Here is a 27,855-nt window from a genome sequence, read left to right as displayed (position 1 = left end):
TTTTTTAACCATTTGCAATATACTCAACAATTTTGTCTTAAAATTCGTGCCCCTCCCTACTAGAAAGTTATTTGGGGAACAAAGGGAGTATATGAGAAAAGATTTTGCGAAAATGGTCAAATATGGTGAAAAATAAGAATGAATCTTCAAACGTGAGATATTCATATTTTATGACTAATATCGATTCAAATTAATCGTATGAAATGATAATACCGAATAAGTGAATATAAATATACGAATAAACAATTAGAAATGCATGAATAACGCATTTAAACTTGTATCTGATTCTTGGAGGAGGCGAAAATTTCATAATATTAAGTGAATACATCTAATCATGCATTACAAGCTAGCACTTTATATTATGTATATCAAATTTGTAGCTAACCACAAAAATTGGAAAATATGTACATACAAAATTAAATAACTCACCTAATTTTAATAAACCACATTAAATAAGATGAATGTGGCTACATCGTTCAGCGATCTGAAAGTTCGGTCTATCCTTTCATGTGAATAAAACTGAAACAAAACATATCATTAGAAAATATATTTCTATATCAACACGAAAATTTTAAACTCGTATTTATCTCAAGTGCGTAACGAGTAATGTGAAATTACCCTTTCGGTTTTCATGGACTCATTACGCTGGCGAAGCTCGACGCTCCATTTCCCTTCCAATCTTTCCTCTATTGAAAGATTACACCTATTGTCTAAATTAGGGTACATATTTCCAACCACACGAGAAATTACTCTATTCCCAATAAATATTTCTCTGGCCTCTAATTTTACTCTTCCTCGTCTCACATGCGGTAATAAAACGTAAAATGTTGTATTTATCGTGCCAACCTACAATCAAACAAAACAACACTAATTAGACTATAATTAATCATGTATGAAGACTAATAATCTTTATTCTTCATGAAGACCAATTATTAAATGTATACACTCTTATTGATCCGATGTTTTTGTGAAAAACATACTCTCAATAATAAAATTTTATTCTTTGAGTTCTAGATTAATGTGAAGTGTTCTAAACTAATTCATTTTTCTTTATATTTGCCAATTAATTTTTGGGTTAATTGCAAAAAAAAGTCCCAATATTTGTACCAAATTGCAAATTCAAATGACTTTTTAATTTATGAAACTTAATTAGCACATATTTCCACTTTTGGAAAAAATCTAATCATGCCCGATTAGATTATGATTAACAAAAAATTGGATCAACAATTTTAGTGTTCATATTGAAAATAAATCGTTACGTCAAAATTGGATCAACAAAAAATGGACATATTTAATTGGCACCATAATCAAAAGGTGGTGATAAATCATATGAAATTTAAGAGTTACGTCAAAATTTGCGATTTGGTGCAAGGTTGTGATTTTGGGTGCGGCTGGTTTTATTTTTTGTAATTGTTTTTTAACCCATATTTTTTCTAATTGTTATATACTCCCTCTGGCCAAGATATAGTTTCCACATTTATCATTTTAATATGTCCACAATATCATTTACACTTCCATTTATAGCAGTATGGTCTACAAACTCCACTCACAATAATAGTGAGATCCAAACTCTACTCACACTAATACTCATTATTATCAATTATTATCCACCATTTTCTTAAAACGCGTGTCGTCGATATCGTGGACGGAGATAGTATAATATATATCTGACATTTTAATTAGGCATAAAAGACGTGTAATTTAATTTTTTAGTTTTAGAACAAAATAATCATGAGTTCGTTGACTAGTGACTTTTTAATTATGAAATACAACTAACCTTATTCATCGCTAAAATATTCTCTTTTCTATCTTGACAATGGAAGAGATGGAAAGAAAATGTTCGTATATCTAATATCCGTGATGAAATGAGGCTTCTTCTTTTTCGTCCACGATATTGGTATACGAGGTGTGGCGGTTCCTGTAAAATAAAGGAATGATACAATAATTTATGTACGTATTTCATAAAACAAAACATGTTACTCATCTACTGAATAAAGATAAATAGATACTACTGTCTTTAGATTAAATATAATCAAAATATAATAGGTAAATCAAATTTTATAAGCAAGACTAATTATATATAAATTTAGATAGAAACGAACATGATAATGGTGCGTAGAAGGTTGCGGAGGGTGATAAGTGGTTATGGGGTCGGGGTCGAGGACGCCGTTTACCCTAAAACATTCGTATTCATGGTCCCATACATTTGCTCCTGCCTGTCAACATCAATTTCCAAAATAATTAAACTAACCCCCAACAAAATACTAGTATAATATTTCAAAGAGAATTATATTAATTAAGAGAGAAATTTCTACATATCCATTATGTGATGTTGATGCCATTTTCCTGCAAAATTAGATTGAGTTAAAGATTGTTGTTTTCAGAGAGAGAGAAAGAGATGACAGAATTATGAAAGTAGTTTCCGCTGATCATACGTAGTGTGTGTAAATGTATATCTTTATTTATAGAGAAATGGGTGAGCATTAAGACTCATTTTGTGTCGAGTGCTGAAAAAAAAAAAAAAAAAAAAAAAAAGCTTGGTGTTGAGAGTTTTGAATATGTTAGAAAGCATCGAAAGTTCAACTCTGAATATGTCTTGTGATTATGAAGAATCAAGTGGACTTGCCTCGTGTGAAAAGAAAAAGATATGCCTCGTATTCATTCTCCCCCCATCTCTCCCTCTAATTTTAAAAAAAGATAAAATAAATTTCAATGGTTTTAAAATTTCTTATGTTTTATGTGTATAATACCTGAATCGTTATTATGAGTGTTGCATGAGTGGCGGATCTAAGGCCTACCAATTTGTTTTAATATATTGTTATTATGTATCTATATGTTGTACTCCCTCCGCCCCACGAATCTTGACACGTTTGATTTCGGCACGAGAATTAAAGAGTTGTAGATTAGTGTTTTAAATGTGTAGTTAATAAAGTATAAAAGTGATAAAGTAGAAGAGAGAATGTAATAATTATTACTGTACTTTATTTAGAAATATGTCAAGATTCGTGGGACGGCCCAAAAAGGAAAAACGTGTCAAAATTCGTGGGACGGATGAAGTATATTTTGTAAGTATTTTTCTTATTTTATACATATATAAAGGGTTAATTACATCAAAATACCTAACATTTTCCCAAAATTTGGTTTTTTGACAAACTTTTTAATTGTAGCAAAATTTTTAGCTACGTTTCAATTTATTGCAATGTCCGTCCCGCGTATATTTTTGGTCAAATCCATGCTGAGGTGGACCTCCGTAAAGCTTAGGTGGCATGTCGTGCCGGGTAATGAAACATTGTCGTCTCAAATCCGTTGCAATAAATTGAAACGTAGCTAAAATAAATTGGCCGGAAATGAATGGATTTGGCCGGAAATATACGCGGGACGAACATTGCAATAAATTGAAACGTAGCTAAAATTTTTGCTACAATTAAAAAGTTTGTCAAAAAACCAAATTTTGGGAAAAAAGTCATGTATTTTGATGCAATTAACCATATATAAATATAATTTCTTCCGTCCTCTATTTGTTTACGTGAAAAAAGAAACCCGTAAATTACATGATACATATAAATTTTAAATTTTTATAACGTTAAATTTCCATTGAGTGAAAAATTTAGTTTTCATTGATGATAAAACACATATTTCCATTCCATGCAAATGCAACATCTAATGTGGAGAGTGTGAAACCGACCAAATACAAAAATCAAATCGACCCCACAATGGATTATTATTATTATTATTATTACGAGAGTCAACTTACACTTAAACTTATTCTTTATTCAAAGTAAATTTTTTTGTAATCTCATGTGTATAGACAATATATACAAAAGTGAAGACGACAATTAACATTAATTGTTTAGATTAAATTGAGTATTTGCTTAAATTTCATGTACAAGTTTTTCGTAATTTCGTAGGTGAATTATACCTTAAGAGCGTTTACTTTGAAAGATTAGACTTGATAGATTTCTTGTTTAATTATTTTATTGGATTGAAACTTTGGGATATTTCAAGGCCCTTGATTATTTTTATATATTATTTAAGATAGTTTTGCTTGATTATGATCCCCATCAAAAGAAAGAATGGAGTAATCCTACTATTAAGGATAAAATACCCAATCATCTATTTTATCAATCATACAAAGTAAATGCCCCAAATGATATTAGTAGATAATCTTGTAATAGAATTGAAGTTAATGGTTGCTTTTGTGACACAATTTTGAACACATTTTTTTGTGCTGTAATAATCATGATCAGAAAATCTAGTGAAATTAACGAAACTTTCCGTCAGATTTATGAATACATATACATGATCACATAAGTAAGATTGTGTTTAAGATTCTTTATAATTTGCTATCCATAATAGTGCAGATTACGCGGCTATTATTATTTTCTAGATTACATACTTTAATTTGCAAAATTTCTGATGAAATATTAAGTGCATATTACATCTCGTACTGCACTTTTGTCATTTAGAGTAGGATATTTTCAATCTCACATTTTCTATGGAATAAGAATCAAAGAAAAATTAGCTTGAATGATAAAAATAATCAAGAACCTTAGAATATCCAAAGTTACAATCCATCAAAATAAATAAGGGATTAGCCTTACTATTTTTATCTATCAAGCTCTAATCCTCCAATATAAACGCACGTTGAGCATGTTGAGCAAATGATATGTCACGCCAATACACCAGCATATGTTAACCATTGGAAAAAAAAATATTAAACCAATGAACATTTCTTAATTAGAAATACACGAACTTTGAGCCCATTTTGATTTTTTCCATGAATTTTGAAAATTGTCAAAAAAATACGAACTTTAATTCGTTTTATTTTTTTCCACGAACTTTAAGAATTACAAAAAATACACAAATTTTGGCTCATTTTAATTTTTTCCCACGAAATATATATAAAAAAATGATTCAGATAATTCTTTCATAATTAACAATTAATACCACTTCACATGAGATTATACATTGAAAATTTTCTCATGATTAATCACACACTCATTATATCTGGTTATCTTTTAATTAGCTAGCTTAATTAATTTAACTAATGATAGATGACAATTATTCATGGGTGACATGAATGTTTTTTTAAAGAATTAAAATATATTTCATAATCAAACGACTCAGGGACGAATCTTTAGGCCAGGCACCCTCGGCCGTCGCCGGGTCAATTTTTTTTTTAACCTATATATATATATATATATATATATATATATATATATATATATATATATATATATATAGGGTGTGGTTCTAGAGAGAACTACATTATTTGTGAGAACGGGAGAACCATCAAATCTAATGCATTCACTGTAAAAATTAATGCATCCGCTGTTAAAATTAATGCACTCAAAAAAATTAAAAAAAATGCTCCCTTCAGGATTCGAACCCAGGATCTGCATTCATCCAACAAGATGATGCATCCACCATAGATCTTGATGATCGAATGGCTGAAAATGGTTCTCCGGTCTTCTTTTATTTATGGTTCTTTCCTGAACCTCTCCCTATATATATATATATATATATATATATGAAACGACGTCGTTTTGATTAGAGTTGTGTCACGTTGACGTTATTTTAGATTCAATTTTAACTTAAATTTTATGACTACCTATCGTCAAATTGTAAAATTCTAATTAGCATTTCCCCCAATCCAATTAATGATGTGAAATTTTCATCACATAATCATATGATTGGGAATCTTTCCAATATATAATCTCAAGTGAAATGGTATTTATTGTTAATTATGAAAGAATTATTTGGATAATTTTTTATAATAGTATATTTTGTGAGAAAAAATAAAATGAGTCAAAGTTCGTGTATTTTTTAATAATTCTCAAAGTTTTTGGGAAAAATCAAAATGAGTCAAAGTTTGTGTATTTTTTGACAACTTTCAAAGTTTGTGAGAAAAATCAAAATAGGCCTAAAGTTCGTGTATTTAGGCGTCAATAACCCTTTATTTAATTTTTTTTTAAAAACTTTTTTGGCAATTTTTTTAAAAACTAGCTAGTGAGTTGTGTGGTTTGTTTTTCCGATTCTAATATTTTTATTTATTTTATTTTTATTTTTTAACTTCTTTTTGGCATTTTTTTTAAAACTAGCTAGTGAGTTGTGTGGCTTGTTTTTTCCAATTCCAATATTTTGGATGTTTAATCTAATAAACTAGGTAGGGGCTATTGCAATTGATTTCTCGCAAGATTTCAATAACTTTGTTTATTCATGTCATGATGTCAAAAACTCAAAACTGCAATATATGGAGTTTGGACTGCTTTGTATTGATGATCCAAACTGCTTTGGTTAACTTGATATTGAGGTGTTACTCCCTTCGTTCCATGAAGCATGACCTAGTTCTTTTTGGCACGAAAATTAAAAAAATGGTATTTTGTGTGTTAAGTGTGGTAGGTGAAAAAGTGAAAAGGTGAATAAATGATAATTTTTTTGCCATTTTTAGAAGCAGATCAAGCTTCGTGGGACAAACCAAAAAGAAAACTAGGTCATGCTTCGTGGGACGGAGGGAGTATTACTCTACGACATTAAGGGCGTGTCTGCTGCCCATTATTAGGCAGTATTAGCATAATAATGCAACGCTTTCTGATAGTTTGGTAGTTTTTTTTCATAACACCGACAACTCTGCATCAAGGGACGGCCATGACCAGATTTCATGGATAAATCTTGTTTACTAATCTCTCACCCCCCATCTGATACGCAATCCATCAACGTAACTAGGGCTGTCGATCGGTTCGGGTTTGGTTACTCGTACCCGAATTTTCGGTTACCCGAACCCAAAATTGTCATATTTTACTAACCGTTCCCGAACCGTTTTAGGTGTTCGGGTAACCGAAGCGGTTATTTGAGTATCCGAAATACCCATTTAAAAAATTAAAATTCAAATAATTTGCTAGATAGAGGATTTGAAGCCTAATCTCCATAAAATACATAAAGCAACTTATCCACTAAACTAAAGCTTATTCTTATACTTTAAATATATCATAATTTTATTTTACCTAAGAATCAATTTATTTAAAAAAAACAAATTAATGAATTAATAATTAAAAAGTATATAATATATATATATATATATTAAATAATTTATTAAATAATTTTCGGTTATTTCGGTTAACCCGTTTCGGTTATCGGTTTAACCGATACCCGAAATTTTTCTAAAAATGATACCTGAAACCGAATCGATAACCGAAAAATTCGGTTATTGGACACCCAAACCCGGGAATTTCGGTCCAGTTAACGAATTATCCAAAACCCGATAACCAATTAGACAGCCCTGAACATAACCTTGATTCCTAAACTTATTTTTGCCCTTGAAATTCAAATATTATCAGACCCAAAAAAAGGGCGGTCGCGTCAACTCACAAACTCACCAAAATAAATGCAAGAACTGCTGCTGTTCGGCAGATATTTGACTAGAATCGGCGAAACGGTAATGGGCAATATTTTATATCGATTTTGTTCCACAATCTATTTTTGATTTGTATTTGAGTTTGTCACATGAGATACATCGATTTTGTGTATTAGGTTCATTTAGAAAATTTGTATTTATCATCACACAATTGTGTTCTGGGATGCTATTTTGAATTGAAATCAACAAATTTCACTGTTGCATATGTTTCCATTGCTCATGCGACTGTATTCCTTTGGCACTCAATCCAATTCCATCAATTAAATTTCAAAAAATCGCAAAAACTCAGTAGACAGATCTTTTGGTGAGGCAGGATTTGGATTTTGATGCGACTTTATGTTGATTTTCACGATTTTGTTAATTCTTTTCTTCGACTTTGTGGAGATGATAAGTTCTGCAAATTTATGTCGTGCCTACAATTTCTGCAAGTGAAGCAGCTGTTGAGCACCAAAGCTTGATTTTCGAAGCTATATCAACAAAGGATTCTGCTTGGTGAGCATTCATTTATGTTCATAGAAATCTATTTTTCCACCATCTTTCTCTTATACATTGACGAGGAACCAATGTTTTTATTCCAGATGTTTTTTTCGCTCTGAAATTTGAATATGGATTTTTTCACATGCTCTTATTAATTAGTTAAATATATACTACTCCCTCCGTCTCAGCTTTTTGTATCCACTTTTAGTTGTAAATACTACTAAAAGTGGATACAAAAAGCTGGGACGGAGGGAGTATTTGTTTTGTGGAGAGCATACTGATATTGTTGAAAACATGCTCTTTTTTATATGGTTTTTGGCTCATTTGATTCATTTTAATTGTGCTGCATCGAGACATTATTCACACAGAGAAGAACTAGTTGGGATGTTCATCCATCCCATTTGACCATTTATACAGAGAGTTCCACTTTCTAATGATTTAAATGTGTTCACAAGCATTTTGTTATAAGTTTGTAAGCACTTCTTATAGCTCAAAGAATATTTGTTTGAACCCTTTTTGCATCCCTCAAGAGAATCCACAAGTGTTCTTGGCACCCCACATAATATATTAATCATAACTCCTCTCTTTAGATGTTGCTATAATTGCCCCCATTTTATTATGTATCAGGATGAATGGTGGTGATATTATCATTTATTTGTATAATATATATTCTTTCCTGAGTGGGGGTATGAAGTTGTTTGGAGATTAATATACATTGTCATGGTTAAATCTGAGTTTGTCATGCTGATGCATATTACAAACCATTAGTAGACATCATGTTAATTGTCCTTTGTTCTAGAAAATGGAAAAGGAAATTATATCACGGTTATATGAATCTTGGCAGCAATGTATTGCAGCATTTTCCTGTTGTTTTCGCTGCATCTTTCACATATTCCTTTCTTTGCCACACTATATTTTTGAAAGTTCTTTACCTTGAGAATATATTTATTTCAGCTTTTTGATAGTCCAATTTCATCTATTTTTATATTATAAAATTTTTGCTGAATTTTGTTGCTTAAACCTTTGTTGATGAAGGAGTTTCAGTGTGAGATTCAAAAATAGGTACTTGTTGTAGCGTACAAAAGGATTTAGTCTTGTGCGTGCTGCCAGATAACTATTCATGGTTTGTTGCAGATTATTCATATCAACTCAGTTTTTGGATTAAATGCCTGGAGGAGAACGAGCACGTAAATGTGATATTTTGTTTTTGCTATTGCAAGAAATAATGCTTCATCACATTCTCCAGCTGGCCATTGTAGTTGCTTATTTTGCTAAGTCTAGATCAAAAAAAGAAAAAAGAAAAAAAAAAGCGTGCGAATGGTGTATTAAAATATGACATGATTAATAGAGTGTCTGATCAAATAAAGCATTTAGGGCGGATGATAGGTACCAATGACATAGACTGCATTGTCAATTTGCGTATGGACCGTAACACATTTGGGCATTTATGCCAAATATTACGGGATCTAGGAGATTTAGTTGAGGGTCGTCATGTAAGTGTTGAAGAACAAGTAGCTATGTTCTTGTCCGTCCTACCACATCATCAAAAAAATAGGGTTGTAAGATTTGATTTTTGGAGGTCCGAGCAGACCATATCGCATTACGTACATGCGGTATTAGGGGCTATTTTGAAGTTACACCAATTTTTTTTATCAAAATCCGAGGCTGTACCCGATGACTGCACAGAGCCGCGGTGGCAATGGTTTAAGGTATGTACCACATAAAGATAGTCATATTAATGTAGGCTTCTTCCACGTCGTTTTATGTATTACTAAATCATTTTTCAATGTATATTATTCTTAGGGCTATCTAGGGGCGTTAGATGGTACCAACATTAATGTAATGGTGAGCAATTCTGACAAAGCACGTTATAGAACAAGGAAAGGACAGATTTCCACAAATATTTTAGGCGTATGTGACCGGAATATGATGTTTGTTTACACTCTATCCGGTTGGGAAGGTTCCGCCGCGGATTCTAGAATATTAAGGGACGCCCTCAACAGACCCTACGGTCTTAAAATTCCTAAGGGTAAATATACATTTATAATAATTTTTTCTTTATTTATAAAAATGTCCGTTTATAATTGGGTTTTACTAATATAGTTGTGTAATTATATCTTTTCTTTTGTTTTATTAGGACCGCTCTAGGAAATTACTATTTGTGTGACAATGGTTACGCAAAAAGTGATGGTTTTCTAACTCCTTATAAAGGTGTTAGATACCACCTGAAAGAGTGGGGTCCCAATGCTGGCAGGCCCCAAAACAAAGAAGAGCTCTTTAATTTGAGGCATAGTAAGGCACGTAATGTGATTGAAAGGGTGTTTGGAATAATGAAGATACGGTGGGGCATTCTCCGATCCACCACGTTTTATCCAATTAAACCAGAATAGATTAATAATTGCTACATTTTTACTTAATAATTTTATTTGCACTGAAATGCCAATCGATCCTCTAGAGGCACAGTTTGAAGAGACGGAAAATACTAATGCAACTAATTTTGAATTGGAACCTGATGAGTTCATTGACACAGTTGAGAATTCCCCCCAATGGAATGCCTCGAGAGACGCATTGGCTGAGGGAATGTGGCTCCAGTACGTCAATGCACACTAGGTAACAATTTAATCACTCCTTTAATCTATTTCTTTGATTTTATCTGACGGGCAGACTATTATTACGTATCTATGAGATGTTGCATGAGGTTCTGGTAACATCTTTTTTTAACACATGATTTATGAGTTGTGTATAAAATGTTGGTTCGCTACAATGAATTTGCCCTTGAAATGATGCCTGCTACACATTCGCTATTGTTAGAGACATTTTTGTCACATAAATTTTCATGTGAATTATGAATACGTATTTTCTCTAAAATGTAGGTTGTATGAGTAGGTGTATGAAATATTAGTCTCGAACAGGATGCGTTCTGTATGAGTAGGTGTAGGATTCAATTCACACATATGCATACCAAAATGAGCCTTTCAAATTTTGCTGATTGCTCCCTCATTTGATTGTTTCATCCCTCTTTTTCTTCATTTGTTTATAGGCTCATGTTAAATAGGAAATCTCCTTGAATTTTTTTCAAGTATAAATTTGACACATCTAAATGGTTGGTTTACTTCCAGTTGTTTGTGGCGTCTAGACTGAATATTCCTAGAGCATGGCAGATGCCTCAGGTAAAGCCTCACTTAATTGGTTTGAACTTTATTTCAAAGCATTAACTGTGGCCATTTTTATTTGTATTTGCACCTCATATATACTTATGTACATGACTTTGATAGGGTGGTATTGAAGAAAGAGAAGAACCAAGGTCTGCATTAGTCAGAAAATTGAGGGAAGAAACTGGAGTGGTGTTGGAAATAAGTATTGGTTGTGTATAGTATTAAACTCTTTTTTCGATATATTATCATTAGGAATCACCTCTATTATTGAATATTAACTTTGTATGAAATATTAATTTGTGGATTTTTCGCAATTAATTGTGAAACAATATTAGAAATTATTGTGAAGTGCAGTAGCTATGTATGTGTGGTATAAAATCTCTTGGGCCGGCAAAAAAAAAATTAATGTGGCTGTCAACATTTGGAATGAGCACTTTTGAGCACTTGTTGTTGTGAAATCTGTTTTATGCTTTTCAATTGCCATTTTATGACGTTGCAGCAACTTACTTAATTCTAGATGAAAATGGAAGCATAAGCACATGAAATATGATTAAGAAGCAAAAGGGAAGAATAACAACACGTAATATCTCAAACTGTTCGATGCAATCTGTTTTACCTACATTAACAAAGCTCAAAATCACCAAGCTCCTCGGCAGAGAGTGATGAAGAAACATAAGGGAAAAATAACAACACCAAGCTCAAAGTGAAGCAATATGCAAGAAGAATGACTAGATCATGCTAAGTCAAAATTCGACAAAAACATTTATGTTCAAAAAAATAAGTCTTATCTAAATTCAACCAACAAAGACATATTAAAGCAAACAAAGATGTTCCAGCGAAATACGAAATAAGTCTCTGCATGCGATACTCAATGTCATATAAAAAAACACCATGAATCCAAAATTCTTGTTCCGTTCTACTTATACTTCTCATCGAGTAAGTAGTGAACATATTTCGTCTTCGCATCAGCCGGCAGACTAGTGAACACATCTAGGCGCTCAACTTCTTTTGCTAGCAAATCTGAAATCTCGAACTTCTCTTTTTGGACCAAATCAGGGATTGAGCAAAGTTGTGCATAGACCTCCTTCCTCGCCTTGGATATATTGAAATCATACCCCATTCTGCTTGCGATTGTGTCAAGTCTTTGGTTCGTGCCGTGACTGACTTCAGCCATCATATCATACATCCTATCAGCCCCCTGGACGTTTTTTCTCTTCTTGCTCGATACACGTTTTTCAGTCTCGGGTTTTTAGTTTTGGCTGACACTGTCATCAGCATGTTTGTTCTCATACACATCATCCAGCTGGACATGATAATCACCATCGTCCTACTGTGGTTGGGTGAGATCGATGTTGTGATTGTTGGATTTGTATACTGAAAGTAAGAACGTTTTACGCTTGTATACAATGTTTCCTGTGTTCACTATTTTATCTCCTGTCTGATTGTGTTCATGATTGCATATGTATGTCCTTTATCTCTATATAAGTAGATTATATGGTGATTAACAGATCACAGAAGGTCATATAATTGGAATAAACTTAAGAGATATAAATAGATCACAGCCGAGATGACTCTAGGATGAGTCGTTGGTCTAGGCTGCAGTATATATGGAAATAGTTTGTCTTGACTATTTGTCTATACTGGTACGTCATAACGTATTGATAGGATCACAGTGAGATGTATTCTTCTATCTGACATAAGTGAAGAATCAAGATCTCGGTGACTTAATAAAATCTTAATACTAATAAGATTTCAGATATATATGTTGATTCGTGTATTACTTTGATTTACTATGGGTGAGAGTTATATATTAACTTGAGTACTCTGTATCTTGGGTGATAGCGGTCAATATATGATGTTTGGTTATTTATATTAGTACTCGTATACGTATAGGATAATGACATCCCCTTAAGGAGCTCAATAAGGTTTATTGCGTTAAACTCTGCAGGTTGATTAAGTTCAGGCACAATAATAAGGTTTGAGTGGTACGGCTTGAGGATTACAAATAGATTAATTAATTTAAGCTGTCAGAGCTTTAATTAATTAATGGATGTCGGATATTATAAATACGAAGATTTAATAAGTCTAAATACAAGCCCCGACTCATCATCGGTAATAAAGGGGTAAGTCATTATTGATTCTCTAGTGGAATAAATTAATACTTATGAATTAATTATGATCTGGGCTGGGCTGATCATAAGAATTAATTCATTAGAGGCTCATCTTTATTCCTTGTATCTGATCACCGGACTGGTCCAAAGTCTCCTGAGCCCAGTAAAGAGTAAGGGACGCCTATTATAATTATTGGAGCCTTAGGACTGTGTTTTGTCTATAAATACAGCTATCTGCTCTCAGAATAAGCCACACAAAAATTAGGGTTTTAGAGAAAGCAGTAGGGGGCGTCGATTTCAAGGTGGTCGAATTCTCTATGGGAGTTCTCATAGTTCGTTGTCCATCCAAAGTTAGGAAATGTGCGGGATACAGTTCAGAAGATCATAACTGAAGTCATTCGATTCAGCCGTCAACAACCTCTGCATCCAATTCACAAGTAAATGATTTTAACTCCAATGTGCAGCACTTAAATTCATAGCAGCATGTTAGGAATTAATCGTTGTATGGTGAATTATGATATCTGAGAAACGATCTATAGTGGGCTATATCCTTCAATTGGTATCAGAGCCTGGACTGATTTTCTTGGCTCTATCAATTAATTCGCGTACGATTAATAATATGCGTTGTTTTTTTTTTTCTGCTGCTGTTCTTTGTGGTATGTTGATTCGTGGGATACATCGTTTTGACGTTGTAATCATTTCTTCGCCACGAGAAAATCCGTGGTTAGATTAGAATTTTAATTGTGTTTGTTTTTCCGATTGTAATCTGTAATTACGAAAAACAAGACGGAGACGACGACGATTAGACGGAGAACGGAGAACAATTTTTGGAGTGGATCGTCGGGAGGACGTGCATGCACGGAGAGGTGGCGTGCACCGCAGGCACGCCGGGCTGCACTGTTGCACGCGCCTGTGCGCTGCAGTGCGCGCGCCTCCAGGTTGCTGTTGCTGCACGCCGTGCGGAATTAGTCGGCGGATGAGACGGGTAGCTAGGGCAGAAGAATGATCGGGCGACGGGGGCCGCGTGCGCTGGGGTTGCACGCGCGCACTTGCGCGTTGCATCCCCAGTCTGCGCTACGTGGCCACCGCGCTGTCGGACATTGGCTCGGGCGAGGTGGGCTGTGCGTGCTTGGGCCGCGCACCCAGATCGGCACTGCACGGTCGCCCGCGCCTGCTGCCTTCCGCTACCAAGCTGTTGCTGCTGTGTCTGCCGAAACGGGCTGGGCGCCTGGGGCTGTCGAGGCCTATCGAGCTGCCGAGGCGAGGCTGCCGGCAGGGGGCTGTCGAGGACGCCGAGGAGACGCGACGGGCGCGGGCTGCCGAGCTACGCGCCGCCACCACATGCTGCTGCTGCCGAGTGTTTGTGGTGGCACCGCCTAGGGGCACCACACTCTAGGTGGCGTAGGAATCTCGAGGCAAACCCTAGGGTTCCCAAGCCCTAGTTTCAAAGACGGGCCTGATGGAGCTGTTTCGGGCCGAGTTTTAGTTTTTGAGTGTTTCTTTTATGTTTTTAAATGTAATAGATTAGAATTGGGATTCCACGAATGGGTCACGAAGAACTTTTTTTTCTTTTATTCTATTTTTTGCATGTCGTGGGGTTTATCCGTTATGCTCTTTGCATGCTGATTTATGCCTAATTGTTCTTAATTTGGGGTTTGATTGTGCTAAATTTGAGTTAAATATTCTGGAAATTGGTGCTTTTATGGGTTTGTTGATGTTTTGTAGGAGCTTTTGATAAAATAGGAGGAAGAATGCTAAGTTGGAGTTCTGGGATCAAAAATTGATATTTTGGGCTTAAAGTGGTGCCAGCGCTGACTCTGCATACTCTGCTGCCTCGCCAGAGCTAGAGCTGACAATCCCGTGCCAGAGCCAGAGCTAACAATTCCAGAGTTGGCAGAGCTGAATTCTAAAATCGACAGAGCTAAAGTTCCAGAGCTGACCAAGTGGAGCGCCAGAACTGACCAAGCTCGACAGAGCTGAATTTCATATGCCAGGGCTGAGGCGGATCTTCCATACTTCCTTTGCCAGAGCTGGCATTCATGTGCGCAGAGCTAAATCTACAGAGCTGGCATTTATTCGTCCAAAGCTGATACATCTCCCAGCTCTACCATGACTCGCCAGAGCTGCCAAGACTTGTCGAGCAAGTTATCTAGTGCAATCCTCTGTACGTGCACGCTGCTTTGATGCTTATCTTTTAAGCCCAGTTTTGATGGGCCGTTTTGAGGGTTGTTAGGGTTGATCGGTAGTCTATATATAGGGCTTAATGTTCTTCATGAACAATAATCTTTTAGCCTTCGGATCAAGAGTAGCTTAGACCTTAGGCAATCAAAACAATCTTTAGTTTAATTCTTATTTTTCATAGTTCTTTAGCTTCGAGTTTTAGTTAGTTTTCAATTCAGTTTTAGTTAGATCTTCGTTTAGAGTTGTAATCAAGTAATCAAGCATAAAGCACGCATCAAAACAAGTCACCCCCCACACTTCAAGGATGCCATGTCCTCAGGGCAAAAGATAGAGTTAAAACTCACAGCTAAAGAACTATGAAAAACAAGAATTAAACTAAAGATTGTTTTGATTGCCTAAGGTCGAAGCTACTCTTGATCCGAAGGCTAAAAGATTATATTTCATGAAGAACATTAAGCCCTATATATAGACTACCAATCTACCCTAACAACCCTCAAAACGGCCCATCAAAACTGGGCTTAAAAGATAAGCATCAAAGCAGCGTGCGTATACAGGGGATTGCACTGGATAACTTGCTCGGCAAGTCTTGGTAGCTCTGGCGAGTCATGGCAGAGCTAGGAGATGTATCAGCTCTGGACGAATAAATGACAGCTCTGTAGATTTAGCTCTGCGCACATGAATGCCAGCTCTGGCAAAGGAAGTCTGGAAGGTCCGCCTCAGCTCTGGCATATGAAATTCAGCTCTGTCGAGCTTGGTCAGTTTTGGCGCTCCACTTGGTCAGCTCTGGAACTTTAGCTCTATCGATTTTGGAATTCAGCTATGCCAACTCTGGAATTGTTAGCTCTGGCTCTGGCACAGGATTTTCAGCTCTGGCTCTGGTGAGGCAGCAGAGTATGCAGAGTCAGCGCTTGCACCACTTTAAGCCCAAAATATCAATTTTTGTTCCAAAAACTCCGACTTAGCATTCTTCTTCCTATTTTATCAAAAGCTCCTACAAAGCATTAACAAACCCATAAACACACCAATTTCTAGAATATTTAACTCAAATTTAGCACAATCAAACCCCCAAATTAAGAACAATTAGGCATAAATCAACCCCCCACACTTAGCCTTTTGCTTGTCCTGAAGCAAAATCAGTATGAATCTGTATAAGTGGGAGATTGTTGGATTTGTATACTGAAAGCAAGAACGTTTTACGCTTGTATACAATGTTTCCTGTGTTCACTATTTTATCTCCTATCTGATTGTGTTCATGATTGCATATGTATGTCCTTTATCTCTATATAAGTAGATTATATGGTGATTAACAGATCACAGAAGGTCATATAATTGGAATAAACTTAAGAGATATAAATAGATCACAGCCGAGATGACTCTAGGACGAGTCGTTGGTCTAGGCTGCAGTATAGATGGAAATAGTTTGTCTTGACTATTTGTCTATAATGGTACGTCATAACGTATTGATAGGATCACAGTGAGATGTATTCTTCTATCTGACATAAGTGAAGAATCAAGATCTCGGTGACTTAATAAAATCTTAATACTAATAGGATTTCAGATATATATGTTGATTCGTGTATTACTTTGATTTACTATGGGTGAGAGTTATATATTAACTTGAGTACTCTGTATCTTGGGTCATAGCGGTCAAAATATGATGTTTGGTTATCTGTTTAGTACCCGTATCCGGTATAGGATAATGGCATCCCCTTATGGAGCTCAATAAGGTTTATTGCGTTAAACCCTGCAGGTTGATTAAGTTCAGGCGCAATAATAAGGTTTGAGTGGTACTGCTTAAGGATTACAAAGAGATTAATTAATTTAAGCTGTCAGAGCTTTAATTAATTAATGGATGTCGGATATTTTAAATACAGAGATTTAATAAGTCTAAATACAAGCCCCGACTCATCATCGGTAATAAATGGGTAAGTCAGTATTGATTCTCTAGTGGAATAAATTAATACTTATGAATTAATTATGATCTGGGCTGATCAAAAGAATTAATTCATTAGAGGCCCATGTTTATTCCTTGTATCTGATCTCTGGACTGACCCAAAGTCTCTTGAGCCCAGTAAGGAGTAAGGGACGCCTATTACAATTATTGGAGCCCTAGGACTGTGTTTTGTTTATAAATACAGCTATCTGCTCTCAGAATAAGACACACAAAAATTAGGGTTTTAGAGAAAGCAGTAGGGGGCGCCGATTTCAAGGTGGTCGAATTCTCTGTGGGAGTTCTCATAGTTCGTTGTCCATCCAACGTTGGAAATTGTGCGGGATACAGTTCAGAAGATCAGAACTGGAGTCATTCGATTCAGGCGTCAACAACCTCTGCATCCAATTCACAAGTAAATGATTATAACTCCAATGTACAGCACTTAAATTCATAGCAGCATGTTAGGAATTAATCGTTGTATGGTGAATTATGATATCCGAGAAACGATCTGTAGTGGGCTATATCCTTCAGTGATACACCTCACGTGCTGTCTCCATTAGATCTTCCGCAATATCTCATATGGCCCTATCCTTCCTCGAAAATCTCAGTCCATTGTTCCAAGAATGGCTAACTTTTATATCACATAGTGTGTGTACTGTTGTCTTTCTGCGATTGAAATCAGTGCGTTAGAAATTATGTACACACCCAAATATCAAAACTGAAAAAAAAATAGTTCTTCACCTTCGCAATAAGCTCCCATTGTTCATATCATGTGCGTGCCATTCAAGTTCAAGCCCACGCCACTTATCCCCAACATGGTTGATATTGAGTTGTAATTCTTCTTCCACGTCGTTGTTTTTGAATTTATATGCGGCATTGCTTTCAAGTCGGTCATTGGAAATACTTTTATCATCGCCTCCTCTAATTTATTCCAATATCCCGCACGAAATCCGTTGTCGGATTTCCAACCTTGAACAACTAACTCCTTCAACGCTGCCAAAAGAACCTCCTCCTCCCTACTTGACCAATTACGACGCATCTTGGCAGTCTTATTTATCCGACCACCGCGCGAAAAGCCACTGCTACCCGTTATGTGCAGCAACACCAAACTTGCTTATAACTTAGACAAGAGATATACTATCATGAATATTGTTATAGGCTGGACCCAATTACACATATTCACGCTATGAATGTAGAATACCATTTAGACGACAAAAAATAAACCAAAAAATTGCTTTATACAACCACACACTAATCATCGTTTTTAACCAAAAAATTATCAAAAAAATACAGCTAAACTAAGCTGGCTGGATGAAGTTTAATACACAACAAATACAGAAAATATTACCAAGCTGTTGCTCGAATGAGATATATAGCCAAAGTCAAATTACATCGATCGAAAAACAAGCATTCTCGTGCATATTCAAATATAGTACCCAAATTCACAATATCATGCAATGAATATATATTACTATTAGGATCATTTTGAACAATAACAAAATCGAATTCAAGCCAATTTCGATCTGAACTATGAGGGCTCAAAACCATCAACTGGCAACCGTTATTTATATCTTCGTGAGTGACCCTTTATGTTGTTCACTTGTTCTAAATATTTCTTTTTAACCAAAAAAACAACGGCAAGATCATGTTTGATACCAAAAAAAATACAGAAAATACTATAAAATCACCTTGAGTCGCGGAATAACTCATGTTGTAACACTTGCTATTCGGCAGAAATTTTAATATCCACAGCCAGACAGACACCCAGATTTAATCTGTAGAGGACACGCTGATAAACCCTATTCTACAACCAGAGACGAACGCGCGAACTGTGAAAGCCGATAACTGCTTCCGCGTTAATACCAGTACGTGATTTTAAAATGGAGGACAAGATGATCTATATTCGGAAAAAAAAAGGGCAAAAATGTATTTTCTGATCGTGTTATAATCTATGGAACCCTAATCCATTGTTTTTCATATACTACCAAATAAGATTCTTGTTTATCTAACTATACTATCAAATACAAAATAGGAAAAATAATCTCCTCTTATCCAGCGAAATAAACCCAATCTAATCTATATGGGTTCATCCATATAGATACACCAAGCACGCCCTAAATGTTTGAGTCGTGTTATGCAAGGGCTGGGCCAAGAGAACGCAAGTCATGTGCGAATTTTTAATTTTTTTTAAAGCAAATAGTCGAAGGGTGAGGGGTTAGGTAGACCCCCAATCTGTAAATAAAACATCTATTGAGAACTTAATGAAATATCATAATCCTAGTTTTGATGATACCAAAATCTTTAGATTTCACTTGTAATAGACTAGAACTGTTCGAACTCAAATGTTAGAGTTCTTTTTCTAGTTTAGTTGCTGTTCTGAAGACTGAAGACTAAAGCCGGAGGACTGAAGACTGAAAACTAAAGTTGCCGACTGATGTAACAATTAAGGTAAAGTCAAATATTGATATTTGACTAACCAGTCCAAGAATCAGTTACAACTGATTATTAATGCGAGTCACGTAGATTCAGCGAACTGTACTAAAGTCAAGTATCAGTTAAACATTCTTCCTCGGACTAAACCTCTAAAGTTTAAAGGAAGCCACACACTCTAGAAGTACAGCCGCATTAAATGCAGAGATCTCAGGATCGTCCTTTCTCTTCAGAGGCCATTCTTTTTTGGTGATTACCTTTTCAGAGATGTCCTATCTCCTGCTCCTGAGTAGTCGTTCTCACCAAACAAAGGAACCTCGAAGGTTGAAGCCTCAGTCCAAGTTCAAATTACTCTCTAACGGAAGAATTCTTGAAGGCCATTTCAGTCAACGGATCTATTCAAGACGTCTCCTATAAATAGAGCTCGAAGATCACTTCAATCTTCGCCGATTCAACTACATAAGCTGAAACGTTACCGAATTCGTTACTCAGCATTCAAAGCCATTCCAAAGTTTGAATCGAAGAAGAGAATCACAAAGCCAAAAATCAGTCACTGCTAATTACATACATTCTCTTAGAACTTAGGCAAATATTGTATATCCAAAGCTTAGGTATAACTGATTATAGAGAACTTGTTCTTTGTAATCTAGTTGGCAAGTTTTCGAACCTCTTTTCAATCAACCGAATTGAGAGTTTGAGTTGTAAGGAGTTCAGACCAGTGCTCTGTCTCCGAAGAGATCTTAGTGCCCAATGTGCGCTAAGAGTGAGAAATCCAACTAGGTGTATTGGTACTAAAGATAGGATCTTCAGTTGTCCAGGTTTGCTGTGCAACCGTAAGCACACGCCCAAGTTTGTTGTGCACCCGTAAGCACATGCCCAGTGAAGTTGTCGGTCTAATCAACTGACCATGGATGTAGGAAGTGTTTTCCGAACCACGTAAAAATCTCTGTGTTGTTTACAACTTTCAGTTTTTACATTCTTATTTGAGCACAAATCTACTCCAACTAAAAACTGATTAACTGCAAAGAGAAACTTAATTTCTGACAACGTGATTAATCTCACAGGCTATTTCAAAACAAAAGTTTTTCGCTGCATGTGTTATTAGTTTAATTGATTTATCTTCTGATAGTCAGTAAGTTCATAACATTTCTCTGTTCAACAAACTCGACTGAAGCTTTACGTGTATCAGTTAAAGTCTGACTTAACTGATAACTCTTTACTGAAGAGTATTCAGTATCAGTCGTCAACCTTGTTTTGATAAAACTCTTTTAACTAAAAAGGTTGAGTCAGTTTGTGTTTCAAGTTTCACCTTCAAAAATAGCCTATAGGTGTATTCTCCCCCCCCCCTCCCATACACCTATTCGAGACCCTCCGGACCTAACAACATCAACCAATATTCCATATCAACGTTATCCAAAACGCCCTGCGAAATCAACAAGTAAAAGCGGAAATCAAACTTACTAAAGATATACATAGATGTAGCCCAAATGTAACTACATCCATAAGAAAAAAGAAACAACATCAACAAGCAAACAAACAAACTATCATCTTGAAATCTGAATATAAAGTTAGAATAACCAAGTTGGTCCATCCTAACCAGAGCAAGAAAATACCGTGGAGCACAAAAACAGTCGAAAGTAATCAACGCTTGGGGAATTCTTAAATTTGAGTCATCTAATTATAATTGAGAAAAAATATATTATAAAAATATTTCATTAGATAATACATTTTTTATCAAATTACTTAATAAATATATAAAAAAATCGTCATTCACATAAAAAAAAAAAGCGTTGCTTTGCTTGCAAGTTTTGAAACAAAATCATTTATAACACTTTCATCATCAATTTTTTTATGCCAAATATCACATTCAATCCCCATCAAAGCAAGTCCATTTAATCTTTCGTGCGATATAACATTATCATTTTCATTCCCACCACCTGAAATCTCATCTAAATTATGTTCTAAATAGTCATAATTATTTATATTATTCTTATTACAATCACCGGGCACATTTTCTAATTGTTCAACATTCTCAGTTTTTCACCATCAACATTAATTTCATTTAATTAATTTTTCAGAATCAATAGATTTTTCACCTACTTGAAATTCTTTTGAAAATAACTTATCTATAGCTCCCTTTTCAGAAGGATCAATTGTTCAACTTTTTTTAGTGCATTTTTCATATCCAAATTGATATTTTCTAATCATATTAATCTTAGGGATTTAAACACTAGTGACAAGTGCATAACTAAACAAAGTAAATATATAAAAATAATAATTAAATAATAAGAATTTAGAGAGGAAAGATTGCACAAGTAATCTTTATATGAATATGATGAATTTGTATGTCCACGATTAATACATTATACATACAACCTAAATACAAAATTAGAATTCATCAATTAAAACTATTAATAATAATTAATGAAAATAAAAAATTGAAAGGTTTTAAATATAATTACTATTTTTTTTAAAGAAATCACCTTATTGTAGAATTGAAAGATAGCTGAAAATAAAAGAAAAGATGAAAGAGAAGAGAGACGTCAAATTTGATAGGCGTCTAGTTGGATACAATCGTGTGGTTTGCTACATATTTAAAGCTGATTTACATAGAAGAAAAGGGAAGGATTGAAATAAATAAAAACATTCGCAGGGATTGATCCAAGAGTGAAGTGAACTTAAGAGGAGACATTTCACCGTTAAGCTAAACAATTCAACACTAATATGTGTTTTAATTTTTATATACATATAATACATATCTGGACTTATATATTTTTGGGACCCCAATTTTTTCAGTATCTGGACTTATATATTTTTGGGACCCCAATTTTTTCAGGGCCCTATGCGGAAGACCACCCCGCACAGGGCCCGGAACCGCTCCTGGTGTTATGTATTTCAAACATTCATCACAAATATTATCTACTATATGTTGGAATTTCGTCTCAAACGAAAAATATACAATACCAAAAAAGTAGGACTAATGTAGGGCTGGTAGATCGGTTCTAGTTATCCGGTTAAAATCGTAACCGAACCGGAAAAACTGGTTATCGGTTACCGATAATCGGTTTTTACCGGTTCAAGTCGGTTTTCGGTTATTATGTTTCTAGTTAACCAGTTAAACGGCTTAACCGGTCGGTTAACCGATTAACCGGTTTAATTGTATTAAATTAATTAACAAATTTATATTTTGTATAACAAATTACAATTTAGAAAATAACTAGGGCATATTCAGATAATCGGATTTCATTCCATCCATCGCCTCCACTCGACCACTCCAGGTGCAGCCTCCTTCCCGTCTGCCTTGCCTCCCTCCAACCACCGGCACCGGTGTATTCCCTCCAGCGCTGTTGCTGCATAAGAGATTTCAAGTTTTCAGAGTTTTCAACTCTGAAATCCTCTTCCCACCGGCCACCAACGGTCCAACACCACGCCTGACGCCACAACGTCGCCTCGTACCTGGCCACCAGCTATCGCCGCCGTCTGCTACGAACCAGCGCCTCCGTCTGGAACTAATCGGATGCCACATAAACGACTCCATATTTATTGAATTCTATCATCTGCAGCTCTATTCTAAAGGACGCGCCCCCTGCTTCTTGGTGAGGCATGTTGCTATTCTCGTAGAAAGTATAGCTCATTCTCGTTGTGCTACTTTGTGGGATAATAGTCAATGGTTCTTATAGAACTGGGCTTCCCGTTTTTGGGGACTATCTTACATTATTGGGCATCTATTTAATTTAGCCTTGTACATTTTTGTCGCACATTTCCCAGAGTAAATTATACTCCATGCAACACTAGGACGAAAATTAGAGTCGACTAATTTGCTTCAATTAGTCGACTAATTTGCTTCAATTATATCTACTTGAGTTTTAGATTCAGGATTTGTTTATTGAAGAAATAGGACAGTTCGATTAGATGAAGATCAAGTTGATAACGTCACAGAGCTCAATTCAGAAATTGGGCATTAATCGGTTAATCGATTAACTGAAGTATTAATCGGTTTGGTTACCGGTTATGAAAAAGGTCCTTATCCGGTTCCGGTTAACCGGACTGGTTACCAATCCTGGACTAATGATTGAAATTACAGTTGCAAACAACCGAAAAACAATCATTAAATTGATTAACAACCGTTTTTGGGCGTTGCCGTTTGGATGGTCGTACTCAAGCCTAACAATCGAAAAACGATAGTTAAAATTAACGACCTTCTTTTAAACATAATGATCGTATTTTGGTCTTCTAAAATGGTCGAATTTTTTAGAAATTAACGACACACTTTAATCTTAACAACCATACTTTCGGTAATATTGTTTGCTACAAAATCTTCACGAATCAAATCTTTAATTTAACTTGTTCTAGAAGTAAAAATTAAATCACGATTTCAAGTAAATAATAAAATAATATTTATATCGCATATAAAATAAATAATTTTGATAAGTCAAATCATTAATTTGGAAAATAAATTATTAACTTTGCTCAATAATTTGATCGCTATTATCTAATTTAAGATTTTAAGCTAAATATATCTTTATAAATAACACAACTTTACTAAGTCAATCATTAATGTAAACAATAATTCATTAACTTGCTCAATAATTTACATTTTGCATTGCAAGAACCAATCACTTGATGCATTTGAAAGCTGGATTCTTGCAATGACCATCTCAAATTTATACATATAGCAGAAATTATTAAACTACTCCAACTTCGTAATAGATCCTAATTAAGTTTTTGCTACAGCATAAGCATAGAAAAATATTGTTCAAACTCCTTATCAATTGTCAGCTTCTGCTTACCCTCCTGCTTAGCTCCTGCACCAACCAAAATTTCAATTGAATAAAGGGAAAAGTTTCAAGTTTCATAGAGCAATCGAGTTTACCTTGACCAACAGACCACCTTCCAGATGAAAGAATAAAGCTACCACCGGGGGATGCCCCATTCGAGTAGAGCAGATCCTCAAGCTCCTTATCCGTGTATAGCTGGATCTCCGCGTGCCCATCACATCCAAATTCTGCGAATTGCCTACACTGATCATCAGGGCAGTCTTGATGCTTGCTCACAGATGACGACTCTGGTTCCGAAGTGCTTGAATTGATAGATGACCTATTCTCCGAGGAGTAAAGGCTGTCACCGGAAGAGGTGCCAGCCCAGCTAGCAGATGAGGTCGAGGGCTCATCAGATGCGCCTGATTCGTGAAATTTGCCATCAGTTTTATCTTCATCATCGCTGCACATGAACAAGTCTGCAGAGTTGCTGTGGAAGCTGTTGCTGTTTGTAGATTCGGGCTCTGATTCTGCACCTTTAGCAAATTCTTCGCCTTCTACCTTCTCTCGACAAACTTGTTTTGCTGAAGGCATCTCTAGCTGTGAATCTTGCAGCTTTCTTTTCTTTTCCAAGGATGCAATGCTGCTACGCAGAAGACATATTCAAGCAATCGAAGCAAGATTGGTTGCTCAAAGATGAATGAAATAAGATGTTACAACACCTTAGGTAGAACTCATCCCCAAAAGCCAGGCTATCAAGGAGAAGGTGCCTAAGGTGTTATAAACCACACCAATCAGCCCATACTTAACCGATGTGGGACGGAATCATGACATAAGGCCCTTTTAAACAGATAACGGGTACCAAAAACACGGTGCAAAAGAAACGCGAGCACAATTGAAAACGGCATCATCTCTAACCTGGTTTGTGTTCTCAATTGAAAAGAGAGCTGCTGTTTTCCAAAGTAAATATAAATACATGTATTCTCCATCAAGAGTTTGCAAAGTGTGAAGAGCAACATAACCTAAAATCTAGTTGTTCAATTAGCAAAATCAAAACTTTTTTCAGGCAAGATATCCGTATTCCACGCAATATTAATTTCCTAAATTTTGCCCTAATTTTACCACTTCGATTAAATGAAGACAAAGTATTGCACAATCTTCCGATCCATCTCCTCACATAATGATATCAGGCAGCTATGATTCAGATTCCTTTAAAAAAAATAAAGCTTTCTCTTTTACATTCAATAAACAATCAAATCCATGAAATTTGCACAGTAATTAAAATTCTAATAAATACTCAATGTTCAGTATATAAAGAAGCTACCTTTCAAGGTTTACATGATTGATCAATAAAGAAGAAACTAATAGAAGGCATCAAGGAAAAAGCCATGAATAAGAAGTAGTGCAAATCAAGGAACAGAAAATACCTATTTAGTTGAGCCGCGTTTTCCATGATGGAGATCTGGGTTATCACTCACTCTCTATAATTAAAGTGAAGACCAATTGCGAGGGGTAGATGGATCAGAGGAAAACTCTTATTCTGACAAGGGAGTGGGGGCGTGATGGCGCCGGTATGTCACCTTATGGCCGCTTTTTTTTTTTTTTTTCTCTCAAAAAATCATGACCATCAAAGTCAATCCACTTCACCCTTGGATGTTCGAAACGTGGACTAACCTTTTTATTTAAGCAAAGGTCGGTCAAGCAAAACTAGGGATCCCAACCAGGCCGGTCCACCTCATTTCTAATCAGCCCATTCCATTTTGAATTTCTTTTTGTTTGAGTTAATCGATTTTTTTACTTTTCGTGATAAAATATTTCGATCCTAATTTTAACTTATTCAGTTTCAGAAAATGCTCGTAAGTAATTTCTTTTACGTATACTTCCTCCGTCAACGAAAGAATTTCTTATCTTTCCTTTTTGAGACGTCCACAAAAGAACTTACTACCTATTTATGGACTATACTCCACCACTTATAATCCTCTTACTTTTCACTTTTCACAACTCTCAATATTAATTATGACATCTTTTCACCACTCCCAATACACTCAACTACCTTTTATTCACTTTCAATACACTCAACTACCTTTTATTCACTTTCAATACACTCAACTACCTTTTATTCACTTTCAATACACTCAACAATATTTTTTCTTAAAATCCATGTCACTCCCTCCTAGGAAGTTCTTTCATGGACGGAGGGAGTATAATTTTTTATTGATAAATACTTCTTTCGTCCCGCAAATCTTGAGTTACGTTCCTTTTTCTCGGCCGTCCTACGAATCTTGAGTCATTTCCTTATATAGAAAAAAAAATCTCTTTATTGACCTTTTTCCATTTTCACCTACCACACTTAACACACTAAATATTATTTTCTTAATTCTCGTACCGAAAAGAATTACCTCAAAATTCGCGGGACGTAGGGATTATATTTTTTTTAATGAACATACTTCGTCTCGTTTCAAAAAAAAGAAAAAATTTGTGTTATTTCAACATAAATTTACCTTATATCTAATATACGCTAACTTCATTACTAATAAAAATTAGGGGTGGTAAAACGGTTCCGGTTAATCGGTTTTAACCGTAAACGAACCGAAAAATCGGTTTTCGGTTAATCGATAACCGGTTTTTACCGGTTCGGTTCGGTTATCGGTTAGTGTGTTCATCACTAATCGATTAATAGGTTTAACCGGTCGGTTAACCGGTTAAATCGATTAACCGGTTTATTTTATATTAAATTAATTAATTTATATTTTAATATTTTAATTTAAATAATACATTAATATTTCAAGTATCTATAATTTTTTTTTGTTCTAAATTATCATAAGTTATGAATTGGTGCAGCGGATAACACCTTATTCTTTCTTTCAAAGGTCAAGAGTACGAATCCTATTGCACACATTCTACAAATTTGAATTTTTTAAAATAAAAACTGGTTAACCGGTTAACCAATTAACCGAATTAACCGGTTAAATTCGGACAAATTGAGAAATTATGAATTAATCGGTTTGATCGGTTAACCGGTCCAATAACCGGTTCGGTTATCGATTAGGGAAATGACCCTTAATCAGTTCCGGTTAACCAGTAAACCGGTTCGGTTTTTAAACGAACCAACCGGTTTACCAGCCCTAATAAAAATCGAATATATATTTAAGATGAATGACTATCTTTATGTGATTTTTATGTTATAAATGTTTTTTATTAACCTGTGTGGAGAAAATCAAAATATATTCTACAAGCATCAATATCTTATTATCTAATTAAAAAAGTAAAGTAGTAATAAAGTTTGAAAGTCAATTACTAAGAAAAAGTCTGATTAATCGGGTCAACTTACTCGATTTTTGGGTCATTTGAGCTTAATTTTTTTTGTTCAAGCTCAAGTTATTTTTGATTCAGGTTG

General features: G+C 35.1%; 1 protein-coding gene across 3 annotated transcripts; it reads right to left on the bottom strand.

The window, feature by feature from the left end:
- Positions 1 to 24,255: 24,255 nt before the first annotated feature.
- On the bottom strand, positions 24,256 to 26,210 carry LOC131016652 (protein FAR-RED-ELONGATED HYPOCOTYL 1-LIKE-like). 3 transcript variants are annotated; one of them, XM_057945350.1, is made up of 3 exons: positions 25,886 to 26,210; positions 24,575 to 25,101; positions 24,256 to 24,506 (listed from the first exon to the last, which is right to left on the bottom strand). In XM_057945350.1, the coding sequence occupies exons 1-3, from the start codon at positions 25,909 to 25,911 to the stop codon at positions 24,430 to 24,432; spliced, it is 630 nt and encodes a 209-aa protein (XP_057801333.1). In that variant the 5' UTR covers positions 25,912 to 26,210; the 3' UTR covers positions 24,256 to 24,429. The 3 variants fall into 3 exon arrangements, with proteins under 3 accessions (XP_057801333.1, XP_057801332.1, XP_057801334.1); XM_057945349.1 differs by having other exon boundaries at positions 24,256 to 25,101; positions 25,886 to 26,113; XM_057945351.1 differs by lacking the exon at positions 25,886 to 26,210 and adding an exon at positions 25,783 to 25,879 and having other exon boundaries at positions 24,256 to 25,101.
- Positions 26,211 to 27,855: the final 1,645 nt, after the last annotated feature.

This window comes from Salvia miltiorrhiza, chromosome 3 (genome assembly GCF_028751815.1).
Source record: "Salvia miltiorrhiza cultivar Shanhuang (shh) chromosome 3, IMPLAD_Smil_shh, whole genome shotgun sequence".
Classification (NCBI taxonomy): domain Eukaryota; kingdom Viridiplantae; phylum Streptophyta; class Magnoliopsida; order Lamiales; family Lamiaceae; genus Salvia; species Salvia miltiorrhiza.
Note: the sequence above shows the minus strand (reverse complement) of the source record. Positions and strands in the feature narration are given on the sequence as shown.

What these genes read in the sequence shown, in the direction of transcription:
- LOC131016652 (XM_057945349.1), bottom strand. Translation starts at nt 25,911, where the DNA reads ATGGAAAACGCGGCTCAACTAAATAG. An exon ending in AACGCGGCTCAACTAAATAG is followed by an intron (nt 25,102 to 25,885) that starts GTATTTTCTGTT and finishes TCTGCGTAGCAG; the next exon opens with CATTGCATCCTTGGAAAAGA.